Consider the following 18014-nt stretch of genomic DNA (forward strand, 5'->3'; position numbering starts at 1 on the left):
TGCATTGGTAATTGTGTTGCGTTGATTGTCAATTGTTTTAAGCAATAGTGTTCTGTTTGTTTGAAATATTTCAGTACTAGAAATAGGTTAGTAGTTGGAAGAAGTTGGAGTAAAAGTGAAAGGATCGACTAAGATTCGATTCTCGTTTCGGTTTTTATTATTTTCTATAAATTAAATAAAATATTTTTAATAATTATATTATTAATACAAAATATTCATAATTCATGATCACTAATCTCCGTTAAAAATATTTTCATAATAAAATTAAATACAAATGATACACACATATACAGGGACAGATCAAATGATTATGAAAATAATTATTGATAAAGTTATTTTACTTAATAAATCATGATGTATGTTAAATTTTAATAATTTAAATGTTAAATTAAAAAATTTTAATATATAAATTAAGTTTATAAATTTTAAAAATTATATGATACTTCTGTTAATTCAAATCAACAAATAATCTTAATAACCTTTTATACATTAATTTGAACATATGTAATGAATATTTAAATTTAAATTTTTCTTTCAAAAATTATAATCTTAATTTATATAATAAGAACTTTTAATTTAATAATTAAATTAGTAAAATTTAACTTATATAATAAATTATTGAATAAAATAACTTAAACATAAAATATTTTTGAAGTGATTTGATCTTTGATATATATATATATATATATATATATATATATATATATATTAGATTTTAATAATTAAAATCTTCACATGGTGACATCGAATGACTAGGCACTTTTTTGTTCCCCGTGGTTACCGTATTCGGCAGTAATTTCGAACCATTCATGCATGCATATGTCATAAAATGTGACAAACCCTTCGATCATTATTTAACTTGTATAACGTTACGAATTATGATAAATAAAAAATGTATCTATTTTTAAGATACTTTTCACACGTTAAAACAATGGTTTGAGCATTTAATAAATAGATGTGACAAGCAAGGCTAGTTAAAATTTTCTCTTAATTTACTTGTTCCAGGGTTAATGACTTAACTTTGTGTGAACACTGAACAGAAGTGGATCAGAGAGACCCACAGATTATTTATTTATAATTTAAATATATTTTTAATCTCTCAAATTTAAAATAAATTTATTTTTAATTTAAAATTAATATTTTTAATTTTTATAATTTTAAAAAAAATTATTTTAGTTTTTATATTCAAATTTTGTTAAAAAACTTATCAAATATTACTACATAAAATTTATATATTAATGTCTTGGTTAATGAAAATATCACATTAAATTCAATTGATGTTGTATAACATCTTAATTTGTTACTTTCAAATATGTTATTAATAATTTGAGAGACAAAAATAAGATTTTTAAAAGTTACAGGAATTAAAAATAATAATTTTAAATTTAAAAAACTAAAAATAAATTTCTTAAATTTAAGAAACTAAAAACATATTTAAATATTTATTTATTTATTTTAATTATAACTTTTCTGTAAAGTATTCACTATCAAAATAATAAGTATTTACCGTTAAAAATCATAAACATACATAAAATGAGTATTATTTTTTAAATATAATTTAATTTATACTCAAGTTAAAATTTAAATTTTGAACGATTTTATTAAGAAATACAAGTAATAATCACTTAACACAATCAATTTGACCACATGATTAAAAATAATAATAATAATAATAATTGGGTCATTCAATGCTCTGGATGAGATTCTTACCCACTCCCCCAACAACACAAAGATTCTGAAGAAATGGAGAAGTATAAAAAGGGAAAGGCATGCCTCAAAGTGACACTGAGAAAACAACACAAACAATCTCTTGTCCGCAACTATAACCTATTATTGACGCAGACTGCACCATTTCCTAAGGTTCAAGTTTCCTCATCATATCAAATTTTCAAAACACCCTTTTCAATTCTCATCTCCCTTCACACACACACTACCAAATTTGCTCTAAGAACAATATAGAAAAATCTATTCCCTATCAAAGTCCCTCACAGAAGTTGAATAAGAAGGACAATAAATGGGGATTCATATCTCACAACATGTGCTAGTTTCTTTGGAAACTCACCCTCTTTAGTCTATTTCTTCTTCAGCCATAGCCTTCACCTTTACATCAAAGATAGCTACATTTTTGCTGTATATAAAGAAACCAAAGCAATATAGCCTCTAACCACAAAAGACTCACTAACCAACAACATAAATGTTTTCAACATCAACCATCATGAGGATTAGTATTATTTCTATTGCTCTTTTCCTCACAACTCAACTTCTTGTGAGAGCAGAATCAATAAGCAGAACAGATTTTCCAAAGGGGTTTATCTTTGGAACTGCTTCTTCAGCTCACCAGGTATGCATCTCAGTTTTCCTTCTATGTGTTTTTATCTTTCTGTCGCTATTTTCTTATCAGATATAAAAGTTTGTCTCTATAATCTATGTTAGCCTTTAATATTGTTGGTATGGAAATATGAATAAGAGTTTTACATTGAATAAAATTAAATATGTCGAATAACATATAAGAGAGAAAAACCTGTTAACATTATACTTTTAAATTTTGAGTTAAAATACAGTGTCAAATTCACTTCTGATTTGTTTTTTCCCGTTTAGAGAATGTTCCCAATGTTTAAGCCTTCTACCTTTTGTGTTCCTCACAATATAAATCTTGTGTTCTTAACAAGATGAAATTCTAATTCTGTATTGGTTTATTAAAGAAGCAAACAATGGTACAATGTTTTATGTTGCATGTTTCATGTTATAGTTTGAGGGAGCTGTTGATGAAGGAAATAAAGGAGATAGCATATGGGATACTTTCTCAAGGATACCAGGTAGGTAGTCATGAAATTTACAAGTGGAGAAAAACAAAAGGATCAAATATTCAAAATCAAAATTAATTAAGGGTAGATTTTAAGTAGTGGAGAAATTTCTCATTTCTAGTTTTGCATTATGATGATAGGGAGAATTTTGGACTTCAGCAATGCAGACATGGCAGTGGATCAATATCACCGATTTCAGGTGAACTAGGAGAACACATTTGTTGACTTCAACTTTACTTTATCCAAATCACTTGCTTCAATTTTCTTTTTCTGCTTCAATTGATGTGCATGTGACCAATATCCATATTGAAATGCTTAGGATTAGAATATTGTATAAATTGTAAACAATTCGAATGAGCACCGCCAAGGTGACGATGATGATAACATTTCACCAACCTTGGGGAATAAAAAATGTGTAAAAGTAACACATGACTTAAAGTTCCAAAGTTGCAAAAGATCTTTTAACTATATAATAATACAGTACCTATTGCATTTTTTAATATAAAGAGCACAACACTTTGTTAATTGTGATTGATTTCATTTCTTTTTTAATAAAACTGTTATGTTGATTGATGTGACTTCAGTTTTGATTTGTTTTTTCAAAATGTATTGATAATATAACTTTTTATTTTATTTTATAATGTTATCCAATTATAAACTAAGATATATGATAAAATTGTTGATTTTTGTTATAATTAATAACTACTAAAGATTTATATTTAGAGTAGTTTTTAATTAGTAACTGTATTAATGTTTATACTAACGGTGTATGAGAATTCTTGTTTTTCTTTCTTCTCTAATCATTTCACTTAACTTCACTTAAAAGTGAAAAAAATAAAATTTCCACATTGAAGCTCGTACAAATTCCATTTCATACAGAATGATATAAACTTGATGAAGGATTTGGGAATGGATTCTTACAGATTTTCCATATCATGGCCGAGAATTTTCCCAAGTAAGTTTTGGTATTTTCAAAACTGTTTGATTTTTGTATAGCTTAGTCTTTGTCAATGCTAACTGAATTTGTGAACAGATGGAACAGGGGAACCTAATAAAGAGGGGATAAAATATTACAACAGCCTCATTGATGCTTTACTTGAAAAAGGTTACCCCCGAAGAATTTATTCGAGAATTTGATCTTCAAATAAAGTTTAATCATCATACACTATTAATGTAAACATAATTTGCACCGACAATCAAGCAAAAATTATTGATACAACTTATAAAAATTATCATAAAAATTAATAAACTTATTATACATATTTGTAATTGAGTGATGTTACAATTAATAGTGTATAACCTTTTTTCTCCTTCAAATATGATATAAAAAAAAAAAGCATTAAAATTTTAGCTCTTCTTTCCCATCAGGAATCCAGCCTTTTATAACACTATATCATTGGGATCTTCCACAGATGCTTGAAGATAAATATGAAGGATGGTTAAGCACACAAATCATGTAAGTTACTCCAATTTTATGTACTTCTTTTGATACAAATTGGTTGAGTTTCATCTTCACCCTCTATTTACTCACAGAAAAGATTTCGAGCGTTATGCCTATACATGCTTCCAAGCTTTTGGAGACAGAGTAAAGCACTGGATTACCTTCAATGAGCCTCATAACTTTGCACTCCATGGTTATGATTTAGGCATCCAAGCACCAGGAAGATGTTCCCTGCTTGGTCGTCTTCTATGTAAGAAGGGAAAATCCTCCACTGAGCCATACATTGTTGCTCATAATATTCTCTTATCACATGCTGCTGCCTATAGAAGTTACCAACAACATTTCAAGGTTCCAAATAGATCATCTTCACAACTCATAAAAATATAAGAAGCTAAACCTATACTTAGATTCTTGGGATTGTAAGTTTAGTCCTTGGTTTTACAAAACTTCTACTTTAGTAGCTAGCTTTACAAAATGTTGCAAAACTCATATGCTTTAGCATGTATTTGGGACTGTGTTGCATACCCATGTTAACATTGCGTAAACTATAATGGGTGTGTTCTCTAATAATGAATTTAAACTTACCTCAACTCTTCAAAATCAAGTTATAAGTTGAAGATTGTCCTAACTTATATACTCTATTTTAGTTTTATATTTCTTATAAACTATTTTTTTAGTTGGGTTAAACTCAAATCTACTTTCTCAATAACTTCGAAGTTTAATACATATATTTCTTTATGTAAATGTTGTTCCAAACACTCAATCATTCTTGCCACATTTTTCCGTTGACACTAATGAGTAACAACTAAAATAAATGATATTTTGCATGGAAAGATAAAGACTAAAGTGGAAGTTTTGAAAAGTTAAGGACTATGATTGGCACTAGCATATTAGGGACTAAAGTAGATATTTACTCAATAAAACAATCACTAAACATCTATAGAGAGCTAAAAATGTCAACAATAATTTTTTTTTATTGGATGGAGAATTCAGGAACGACAAGGAGGTCAAATTGGAATAGCACTAGATGTCGTTTGGTATGAACCCATAACAGAACTTGATGAAGACAAAGATGCAGCAGCAAGAGCTATGGACTTTTCCCTTGGATGGTAAGTTGGTAACCTTTTTTGTAGCATAATGATTATGATGAAATTTTATATATAGCTTAATGACAACAATTGAGAACTCATCTTCCACACAAAAGAAGTGTAACACCAATGTGAATCAGGTTTCTTGACCCGCTTTTCTTTGGAAAATATCCTCCCTCAATGAAAAAACTTGTAGCTGAGAGATTGCCAGAGATTTCTGATGCAACCTCAAACTTCCTTGTGGGATCTTTGGATTTTATTGGCATAAATCACTACACCTCAGTGTATACTCGTAACGACAGGACTCGAATTCGTAAATTTGTTATGCAAGATGCTGCTTCTGATGCTGCTGTCATTACAACCGGTAAGCTATTAATGCTAATTGTGACCACTTTTTTTCTTCTTTGCCTTGAACAAGCATAACTCAAGTTCAATAGAGGTTTCTGATATTTGCTCTTGTTCTTCATCCTAGCATACCGAAGAGGAGCAGCAATTGGAGAAAAGGTAAGCTCGGAAAATCACTATAGGGTGTGTTTGGATTAATAGAGAAAGATGGAATGGACTCAAACATTATGGAATGATGTTAGCTTGGTGGAAAACCACTGTTGTTTGGTAGTCTAAAATATGACAGAATGGAATGAAAACATATACCCAATTTTTTCTTTTTTCATGTTGTCATAAAATATCCAACCAAATGGACAACACAATGGTAACTAAATTCTACTTTACTCCATTTCATTCTTTTTGTCACTATGAATCCAAACATGGCCTAAGGCTACAATGTACATTATTTACATAATACATTTCATGTTAAATCAATAATTCTTCTTTCTCAGGCAGCTTCAAGTTGGCTACACATTGTTCCATGGGGGATCCGAAAGTTGGTAAAACATGTGAAAGACAGATATGGGAACACGCCAGTAATTATAACAGAGAATGGTGAGTGGTTTTATGGTTGGGAAACTGTTGAAATTATATAGTTCTATATAGATGGACGATAAGAGATAAAAGAAGTATTACAATGTATTGATATATTCATGGAACCTATGGCACTAAATACTAACCTTATGCTAATCATAATTCTAGCAAATTAGGAAAACAGATCATGATAAGATGAAGAAATACGATAATTAATCTTGAGAGTCATAAAGAAGAAATACAGAAGCTAATTCCAGAGAATAATTCAAGACATTCTAAAATAGTAAAATATGATTAGACATTTTGACATGATCTAGCAGAAACTAACCTGATCTCAATTCTCAAGTGAATCCATAAATTTTTTAACATCTATTAGATTTATGATGGCAGGAATGGATGACCCAAGCAAACCCTTTATGACCTTAGAGAAGGCCTTAAAGGATGACAAAAGGATAAGGTACCATAGAGACTATCTCTCAAACCTATCTGCTGCTATAAGGTATTATAGCAATTCCTTGAATTTCTGCTTCTGGGTTATGTTACATTGTTACATTACATGCTAATGCTAGCCATCTTAATCCTATGACATAATATGAATTTTCAATACAGGCAAGATGATTGCAATGTACGAGGTTACTTTGTATGGTCATTACTTGACAATTGGGAGTGGAACATGGGATACACCGTACGCTTTGGACTCTACTATGTTGATTTCAGGAACAATCTTACTAGGATACCGAAAGATTCGGTGCAATGGTTCAAAAATGTACTCAGATTAAAGACAGAAAAGAGTAGTGAAATTTGAATCGCTTTGTCTTGCACACATCAAAGGCATTTTGTAATTGTAAAGTTCTTAGAAAAATTATTGAATGAAATGACATCCACAATGGAGTTAACATGAAGTTATTCATTTTAGTTTTGCCTTTCACGTGGCTAAACTTGAGTTTATTTTGATGCCATGGAATTCGAAATTGACACTAAAAAGGAAGAGAGAAGAGGGTAGATAAGGTGTCATTCCTATCATTCATCTCAAGTCTGGGAAATGGATCCTCTACAGTGACATTACCATTGTACAAGATTCTAGCCATTTATTAAATTTCATTAGTGTAATATATTTTCATCATAAAATGAAAATTTTAAAAAATAAACGGTACTAGACTACTAGTATCAATTACAATGAAGTGTCAAATTTTTAAAAGAGATTAATATTCATCTTCTATTGGAATATTTTCTTCTAATAAAAAAAAATTGCTAATAATTTTTACATTACATAATTAAGTAACATTTTTCCTTTTAAATTTAAAGAAGTCGATGACATACTTCACGTAAGTAATAATATATTTGACTTCCTTTCACTATATTAGCATAAAAAAGTATTTTATGTCTTCATGTATTTTTAAAATTTTAAAATAAAAGTGAGTCATTAATAATTTAAAAAATAAAAAATAAGATAAAGTAATTTATTAAGGATATGAAAATTTTTAAGTAGTTGTAAGAGTAGTTTTGAGCTATTTTAAAAAGTAGGAAAAAGAAAAAGTAAAAACTAAATAAAAAATGATAAAAAAAAAATAATTTAAGAGATAGTTATAAGGAGAAAACATCCAAATAATATGAACATGAAATGAGGTAATTTTCATTATTAATGGTATAGATAAGGATTAGATTCAAGTTTAATAATTAGTCCCATAGTACAAAATTAAAAAAAAAATGTTTTATGCTTACTAAAATAGACGTTTTATTAGTCCAAACTTACTAAACTGATCATGAATAAGAATATATGATCCATAAGATTAATTACAAGACAAAATTCGTCGGACTAATGTGATAAACTATTTATAAGTCTAAAAAATGATTTATCAGATTGAACACAAAATTTGAGTTACTATAAATAGGATTTAATACTGAACATGAATAAACAATCTATAAGACTAATGAAATAGAGATTAAACCTACAAGGCTAAATAAATATGATCCATAAGATTATAAGACGAAACTCAACACACTGATGAGACTCTAACTAATCTGTTGTAATACTGAATCTGACTGAGCACATAAGATTATAAAATGAAATCTAACGTACTAATGAGAGAAGTATTCATATAAAAAAAATTCGTTTAAATGAGAATATAAAAAAGGGACACTCTTGACTTGCAAATATTTGTTTATAATAATTAAATCATATACATAAAATATTTATACATATTTTTATAAAAAAAAATCTAAAATTTATATTTATAAATATAATTAATAAAATATGGATATTAATTAATGATACCCGTATACAGTACGGGTCCTACACCTTATTTTTTATGATCCTAAATTTTATATTCAACTTATTTTTTTTATCACACCACTCGTAAAACTTTTCTCTCTTCTTATTTTTCTTTAGCTCTAATGGGTGTATACCATTTTGGCATTTTCGTTACAAACAATTTTTATTCAAAAACTAAAGATAGCACAAACTAAAACAAACATTAAATTAAGAGTGAAAAGCAAAAGAAACTTAAAAATGTTATTAAATTTCTTGGTATATTAAAAATAAAAATTTTAAAATGCATTTGATGTAACGACCCGTCAGGTCTCATACTGTCTATAGCGTCCAAATACAAGTATAAAATAAAATCTCACTACTAAACAATTATATATATATATTAAAGATACACAACTAAAAAAATCTCATACTATATAGCTCGGCCTGACCCCTATACCGTGGTCGCTTCATACACGAGTGCCTCGACCTTGCCCACACGGGACCAACCAAGTTCTAGAGGAGAAAAACACATCATCCACTCCAAGGGACAACTTTTCAAGGAGGGTTTTCAAATAAATTGAGCTCTCAGAGCACCACAACTATCTCAATCCGCACAATGGGATGAGTAACTTTAAAAACTTCTCATCTAGTCCTAGTGATCAACAACTCATCACAACACAATCACATAGCTCAACTATCAACTCATTCATACAACATTATATACAACTTGAATGTAACAACCCATGCAACATCAACTAATGCGTCGTCACACATATACAACTAGGAGATCTCCAACAACTGAGGTTGAGTAGTCTATGTGGCATAAACCCTACCAAATCCAACGTTTGACCTATCTTAACCAGGTCAGGTATAGAACATCGTTAGGAACTCCGAAGAGAACCAGGTATAGACAACAATAGGCGATTTCTCAAGTGTGCCACTTAGACTCGGAGGTCCAGTACTACTGTCAGGACAGAAGGGTTTGGGTATAAGCCTACCACGGCCTTGGCTAGCATCACCAATCCACATATGGAGTTAGCCCACCCACTATCCTCCAAGTACCATGCACCCTCCAATACCTAGTCAAAGACTACATCTCTAACTAGATACCTTACTCAAATTGGTCATTCAACCATGACATGGATCGACTACTTCCATGTCGCCCACACAGTATTAAGGGATTCAACTTTAAAACAACTTTCAACTTAATTATCTCCTTAGTACTATGTATCTCAACATAGGACATATATCTTCACCATATGTCCCCAACTTTTCAACTTCACAACAATAAGCAGCTTTACAACTTTCTAACAACAGACAACTTTTTACAACTTTACAACTATAGGTATCATAACAACTTCACAACTATAGGCATCATAACAACTTCACAACTATAGGCATCATATATAACAACTTTACAACTATAGTCATTTGTCTCAACTTCAGCAACTTTAAGGCAACTTTCAACTTTACAGCAATAAGCATCTTTATGCTACTTAATTAAACAACTAGAGCAACTATAGTCAACATAATATCAACTTTACAACAATGAACTACTTCAACTTATACATCTCAACTTATTAATAATTCAACAATAAACAACATAAAAATAACTTAGTTTCACCAAATACACAACATATAACAACTTTTACAACAGATCACATTTTATCAACACACAACATATAAACAACTTAAGTCAACAATTACCCAACTCATCTTCATCAGGCGACTTAGCAAATTAACCACGTTATAAACAACTTCTAAAACACAAGAACAGCTACATGCAACCACTAATTTAAATCAATCATCTCTTTTTCTTTCAAACAACAAAACCCAACTTTTTAACTCAATCCGCACCAAACAACTCAACCATTGCATGAAGCTTCCCTAACCTGAAGATTGACTCTAAAAGCCAAGAATCTGAGAGGAAGAAGAAGAAAAAGAAGAAATATCTAAGCTCGACTCTTGAACTTCAATCCTCCCAAAAGTAAGCTTTCTAGTCTGAAATTCAAGGGAAGACAGAAGAATTAATGACCTAGAGGAGAAGAAGAGTTATACAGAGAAAGTTGAGAGAGAAACAAGCTCACCGACCCAGAGTCCTTTTTTTTTCTAGAACCTCTCTCTAAAACCTCTCCTCCTCATCTGCACATAGGTCCTATTTATAGAAGTCCAGGAGTGGCCAGAATGGCCCGTTTCGAATCCGGAACCGCCGTTTTGGACTCCTTTATCATGTATAAAATTCACATGCAGAACGGTCTGTTCTAAAACCAGAACGACCCATTCTAGCACGTCTAGAACGGCCCGTTCTAGAGTTAAATTTAACTCACAACAACCACATTTGGAACGACCCATTCTAGTCTAGGATTTACAAGCTTATTTAGTAGTCTGGAACGGCCCGTTCCAGTTTGGGAACTACCCATTCTGGGCTACTAAATCACCCTTCTTTTAGTAAATCGAAACGGCCCGTTCCAATTTTGGAACGCCCCGTTCCAGTCTACCAACTACGTTACATTTGACACAAGTTTTTATAAAAAATACAATAGTAGTAAAATAACTTAAAGATTACTTTCTTTGTTTCTCTCTCACAAAAAAAAATATATTTTCTTTATATTCTTTCATAAAATAAAAATTTGTAAAATAATTTTTTTCCACTTTTAATGATTTAAAATTATTAAAATCAACGATTAAATAACTTTATTTATAAAGTTCTTTATCATCTTTCGATGCCTTAAAATTATTAATAATTGAAAATTAATATTTAAAAATATTTAAAATTTTATATAAAAAAAACTTTTAGTAATAAGTAAAAAAAATATCAATACATTGAGCTCTATTCTACATTCCTGTGTGTTGCACAAATATAAAATCTAGTATGTTACAAAATTACTATAATATCATGTGTTTTCTTAATTATGTATATTTATGATATATGTAATCAAGAAATTTAGTTTATGGTGTTTTGTTGTTTTTAACCTTTGTAGGATGGAAGTTAGAGTAAAGATAATTCTAAGCTTAAGTTATAAAGGATATAACTTAAATGTGTGAGAGTTGACACAAGGAGGACTAAGGTGTATAAGATGGATTTTGAGAAAGAAATTTCATAAGTTTATATCTTGAGAAAACTTAGATAGAAGTTAGAGAGAGAGAGAGACTCTAGAGCTAGAAGATTTCTTTCTTCTTCTAATACCACAAATTCCTTCTAGATCCTTCCTATAGTTGAGTGGAGTTGAGAGATTGAAGATTCAAGGCCTTAGGAGCTAAGATTTTGAGTTGAGAGGGAGTTGTACAACAACCTAGAAACTCTTGATTTCTTTCCCTTTTCTTATCTTTAGATGATTTGACGTAAAAGAAGTTTGTTGATTGATATTGTTGGAATATAGATATTGAATTATGTCTGTAATTATACTTTTGGATGGTTGAATTGATTGAAATTGTGATATGAAGAGATTTGGTTATGTGTAGTATATTTGAGGTTGTGTTGAGTAGAAATGGATGATTCTTGAAGTCTAGTAGTTGCATGTAGTGTTTTACATAGAAATTATTGAGTTGTACAAGTTGCATATATTGAAAATGTGATTGCATGTTGGATGGTTTTGAGAAATTGCAAGTTTTAAGCCAATTTGAGGATTCTACTAAGTGCGAAAATCTTTATTACCCCGAACATGCCTTCATGGCATTAGGCACGATTACTCGAGGATCTCTCTAACTTAATTAGTGTCGAACATGATTAGGTTAGTGGCTTTTTACTTACATGACGTTAGGCACAAGTGGAATGGTGTCGAGTGTGGACAAGTCAAAGGCTCTTTGCCTCAATGAAGTCAAGCGTTGGGAGAATGACATTGGGTGTGGTTTACTAAAATGAAAAGTTGATGTTTTAAGTTGTCGAAGTGTTGAAGTGTGACACCCTCTACCCCAACATACATATACAGTAATTATAAAAAATATAAAAATTTTCATCATTAAAAATCAAATTTCCAGCCACGTAAGGGTAAAGAGTTCATATTCATAAACTTAATCCAAATAACATGCCGGTAAAATTACAAAGAAATAAAATTGAATTTTCCAAAATACTTTAATAAGAACATCTTTAAACTAATTCTATTTATGTCCCGATGTCACATGTCCTATCAGAGCAAAACCCAACATAGAAGCCTAAGCTTCATCACCAACATCCTCAGCCTCACGCTGATGATCACCTGTATATCAAACAAGAGAAACAACACAAAAGAAGGGAGTGAGAAACATCTCACTCTGGCTCACGGTGTAGGAACGCACACCGGATAGCCAAATACAAACAATACAGTTACCTCATAGATCAATCAACAACAATAGTTTATTCAATCATCCAAGTCATACAAATAATAATTTATCATCATTTAATAATAAGGATGCACATGCATGGACACGGACTTCACATTATCATGCATGTGGCGCCAATAAAACATCACATGGCATATTGTCGCTAGCAATACACGAAGAGTAGTCTAGGAGTACATGTCGGGTCACACCCTCTGCGCACTCTCACTAGAAGGATATACTACCAGAGTCTCGTCGGGATAGCTAAGCCGCGCAAGATACATCCCATGCACACAATGGGCGAGACTGGGACTTCCAAACCGAGCTATCCCCAAGGACTAATCCCCAAAGCTTTTACACTAGGGGGCCTTCTCTGGCGGTGTATTCCACATCGTACCCTTAAAATATTTATGCAAATGATGCATGTCAAACAAGACTCTATGCATTAACACATATCACATTTTCATGTCTCATTCCCATATCACATTATCATGTCTCATTCCCATATCACATTATCATGTCTCAACATATCTCATCATCACATCTCCTCATTATATTTCATCATCACATCTCATCATTACATTTCATCATCACATTCGCATTATCACATCATATTCACAATTTTCACAGAGCACTTTTATTCATATCAGAACTCATTTATTTGCAAAAGTAAACATATATTCATACATCTCATACAACAATGAATACAACAGAACAACCAGAAGCTAAAACAGAAACTATTAGAAATATGTCTGTTTCTCATAGGGTTCCCACAGGAACCCACAGAGCACTCTAATTCATATCAAAACTTGTTTATTTAATAAATTAAACACATATTTATACATTATATTCAACAAGAAATACAATAGAGCAATCAGATAGCAAAACAGAAAACATTCATATTTTGCCTGCTGCTCATAGGGTTCTCTCAAGAACCCATAGAGCGTTCCAATTTATGCAATAAACATTTAAAATAAGACAATTCACGTATATAATTATTATCACAATTAATTTACTCATACAAGCATCAATGCACTCCCTTAGGGTTTCCCGTAGGAACCCATAGAAGTACCAAATTCCACAATCATAGTCTAAACAAAGTTTTTATTCATACACGCATATTAATTAAGTAATTGAAACATACAAGACAAATATGACATACAACAAACACAGGATTGGGGGCCAATCCCACTACCCAGCATACAATCCCACACCCAGAGCGAGGTTTCTCACTCCCCCCTTACCTCGATAAACAGGAGCCGAATCTTGTTGGGCGCCCCCTCTAGGTTCCCCTTCGTCTTCAGAGAGAAAGGAGGAAGAAGATTAGAAAATGAAAAAAATGAGTTTTAGAGAGTGCAAAACGCTTTATTTATAGGCATCAGGTCGCGGCCAGAACGGCCCGTTCTGAATTTGGAACGGCCCGTTCTGGGCACACGGAATAGGTACAAAAGCCTCTCCCAGAACGGCCCGTTCCAAAACCAGAACGGCCCGTTATGGGGTTTCCGGAACGGCCCGTTTCAATGTGGAACGGCCCGTTCTAAGTCAAACTTTGTTCTTTTAAAATCACATCCGGAACGGCCCGTTCCTAAAGTGGAACGGCCCGTTCTGGGTTAAAATTTTACCCACGAATGCTTGATTTGGAACGGCCTGTTCCCAAAGTGGAACGACCCGTTCCAGAGCTATGAAAATCCAAATTACTGATTAATAAATAAATAAATAACGTATATATATATCAAAATAAAATATCAATACAATTTAAAACATGATTTTCTTCAAATAATAATTATAACAAAATATCATAATTAATAATATTATACAAAATAATTTTCATAAATGATTATTATTAAAAACCTTTAAAACTTCGATCAAACCCATTTAATTAATCACAATAATTATAAGGAAATAATATTCATAAATACAAAAATAAATAATAATTATTCATAGTATTAGTAGAAAAATTCGGGATGTTACAATTCTCCCCTCCTTTTAAAAATTTCGTCCCCGAAATTACCTAAAGCAAATAAAAATGGATATGTCTCCTGCCTTAGACTTTCTAATGTTCCACTTTAGACTTTTGGAATACTACACACAAGTCCACAACTTCCTCTACTCCTCTCTTCACCTTAGACCACCACGCTTCCGCTACGCTACTCTCATACATCCTCCTAAGGTCCTAATCCATCTAATAGCTCCTAAGTGAAATACTAAGAGTACTCTTATTGCCTTCTTCTAAGATCATCTTCCTTAATTCGGGATTATTAGACACATAGATTCTATCCTGAAACCACAAAACACCATCAACTTCCACTCGAAAAGGGGTATCTATACCCTTACCAATCCTCTCCACTTGGTTCACTAAGGAATGATCTAAATCCTAGGCTCCTCTAATCTCATCCATTAATTCACTAGCCACCTTCGACATACTCAATTCAATGCTTCTCAGGGTAAGCTCCCAAATCAAGCCTAAATTTCTAAACTCTTCAATCAAATTTAACCTTTAAATCATCAAAATGATAGACGAAAGATCATCCTACTCAAGGCATCTGTCACCGCATTGCCTTTACTTAGATAGCAACTAAGATTAAAATCCTAGTCCTTAAGAAATTCCAACTATCTCCTTTGGTCAAAAGATATTTAAGACTCTAACAATCACTAAATACCTCAAGCTTAGAATCATTTAGGTAGTGTCTCCAAATCTTAATGTAATATCATAATCACTAACTCATAGATAAGGTAATTCCTCTCATGAATTTTTGATTGCCTAGAAACATAAGTTACTACCTTTCCTTCTTGCATCAACAATACATCCAAATTCATCTTATAAGTACTACTATATACCACAAAAAGCTTACTAAATTCCAATAATATTAACATTAGTCAATATTGTCTTAAGAGTTGGAATTACTCTCATACTTACTATCCCACATAAAGACAATACTCCTCTCCTAGTGAATGCAGTTAAGGGCAATGCTATCTTAGAAATTTCTTCAATAAATCTCCAATAATAATAAGCTAACCTCATAAAACTCTCATCTCACTAACTGGCTTAGATATCTCCCCACTTAAACACAACTTCTACCTGAGACAGATCCATGTTTACCTCAACTGGAATTTACAGGAACTAGAAAACTTATCTCATACAATCAAAATAAATAAATAAATCAATCAATAAATAAAATAAAATAAGATAAAATAAAATAAAATGGTAATACTTAGATAACTTAACATACAACCGTCTTGGATATATCTTCACCCTCAACTACAAAATGATCATACCACACCCTAAGGTCAATCTCACTAACCACACGACATTCACCAATTGATCCCTAAGGTCATCTATCCACATATCAACATACATGCATATTAAATCATATTAGAATACCTACTTTAAACCTTCAAATATACCATCCATAAAGCATGTACATGAACAACCCTTACCACATAGCATCATACAATCTTAAACAACCTCTCAATCCACATGAAAACGCCTCAAAACATCTTAACAAAATCAATTCTTATCCTTGCATTGCCTACTAACCCAAAAACATTATTACAGCCTACTTCTCCTTTCAACAACTATCAAAGAAAATAACACACAGAGAGTTCTACTCATCCAAATGATCTCAAACCTATCTCAAACGAAAGCTAAGAGAATAAGCTAAAACTCCTATGAAGACATAAGATTCTAAAAAGATCATCTTCTTAGCTAAAAATCTCAAAACCCGCAGCAGATATACTCAGCGCTTACAGCTAGACCTTTGATCACCAAAGTAGCTATAACTAGAGTTATAGACCTCCGTTTTACCTGATTCCAGTTCCATTGGAAAGATAACGTCCAAGGCTACAACTTTTGTGAAGACCATAAAATCTAAATCTGTCAATACGGTACTCATACTGGCACAAAAAAACTGCAGCGAAAATATCTTCTACACCAAGCAACATTAGTGTATCAATATATCTAAGGCCACAAAAATACCTCAACCCTTCCAAACTCACACCTCAACTTCATATCAAAGCTTCTCACTACAAATCTAAACCAAACAACTCACATATTCAGTACAAAGGCTTAGAAAATAAAATTCACATGCTACCTAGACCATAAAAGGTCAACATGCAACCATCAAACTCTAGAAATTATCAACACTTCAATCTCTCAAGAATATCAAAACTCCAATTCTCAACATACATCATCCTTGGATTCAATCGCTACAACTATAGCTTTTAAAAATTCTACCAATCGTAACTCTTAATACACTAAAAAAAATCAATGTCTTACCCAAATCTAAGGCCTCAATAGTTCCTACAATATTAGCACAATATCTCATCTACCACTACTCGCACATATGCTTTCAACACAAGCCATATCACTCAACCACTACTTCTTACGTAAGCAAGAAGTATCAAACAAATAAGCAATCATAAGAATGAAGAAGAGCGGTCATAATGGTTATAGCTAACACTATCATGACTATCATTCCTCTAATTACAAAATAACAATATCAAACTCAACAATATTAACACAAGAAGAACATCATCATCATCAAAGCAAAACATCATCATCATCAAAGCAAAACATCATCATCATCAAAGCAAAACATCATCATAGTACACAACAAACAAGACACAGTCAGAGTACACAACAGAGTCGTGATAAGCACATAACACACACGGTCGATTAGATCGACCTGCTCTGATACCACTTAATGTGACACCCTCTACCCCAACATACATATACAGTAATTATAAAAAATATAAAAATTTTCATCATTAAAAATCAAATTTCCAGCCACGTAAGGGTAAAGAGTTCATATTCATAAACTTAATCCAAATAACATGCCGGTAAAATTACAAAGAAATAAAATTGAATTTTCCAAAATACTTTAATAAGAACATCTTTAAACTAATTCTATCTATGTCCCGATGTCACATGTCCTATCAGAGCAAAACCCAACATAGAAGCCTAAGCTTCATCACCAACATCCTCAGCCTCACGCTGATGATCACCTGTATATCAAACAAGAGAAACAACACAAAAGAAGGGAGTGAGAAACATCTCACTCTGGCTCACGGTGTAGGAACGCACACCGGATAGCCAAATACAAACAATACAGTTACCTCATAGATCAATCAACAACAATAGTTTATTCAATCATCCAAGTCATACAAATAATAATTTATCATCATTTAATAATAAGGATGCACATGCATGGACACGG

General features: G+C 31.6%; 1 protein-coding gene across 5 annotated transcripts; it reads left to right on the forward strand.

Annotated features, from left to right (window-relative positions):
• Positions 1-1773: 1773 nt before the first annotated feature.
• BGLU41 (beta glucosidase 41) lies at positions 1774-7153 on the forward strand. Of its 5 annotated transcripts, none has more exons than XM_020383241.3 (13): positions 1776-2341; positions 2750-2816; positions 2945-3003; positions 3684-3759; positions 3838-3909; positions 4173-4260; positions 4338-4593; positions 5239-5354; positions 5474-5697; positions 5806-5837; positions 6170-6272; positions 6642-6750; positions 6861-7153. In XM_020383241.3, the coding sequence occupies exons 1-13, from the start codon at positions 2195-2197 to the stop codon at positions 7054-7056; spliced, it is 1545 nt and encodes a 514-aa protein (XP_020238830.2). In that variant the 5' UTR covers positions 1776-2194; the 3' UTR covers positions 7057-7153. The 5 variants fall into 5 exon arrangements, with proteins under 5 accessions (XP_020238833.2, XP_020238830.2, XP_082918523.1 ...); XM_083062397.1 differs by having other exon boundaries at positions 3728-3759; XM_020383244.3 differs by lacking the exon at positions 6861-7153 and having other exon boundaries at positions 1774-2341; positions 6628-6750.
• The last annotated feature ends 10861 nt before the right edge of the window (positions 7154-18014 follow it).

Source organism: Cajanus cajan, chromosome 8, assembly GCF_000230855.2.
Source record: "Cajanus cajan strain Asha chromosome 8, NIPB_CcT2T_4, whole genome shotgun sequence".
In the NCBI taxonomy this organism is placed as follows: Eukaryota; Viridiplantae; Streptophyta; class Magnoliopsida; order Fabales; family Fabaceae; genus Cajanus; species Cajanus cajan.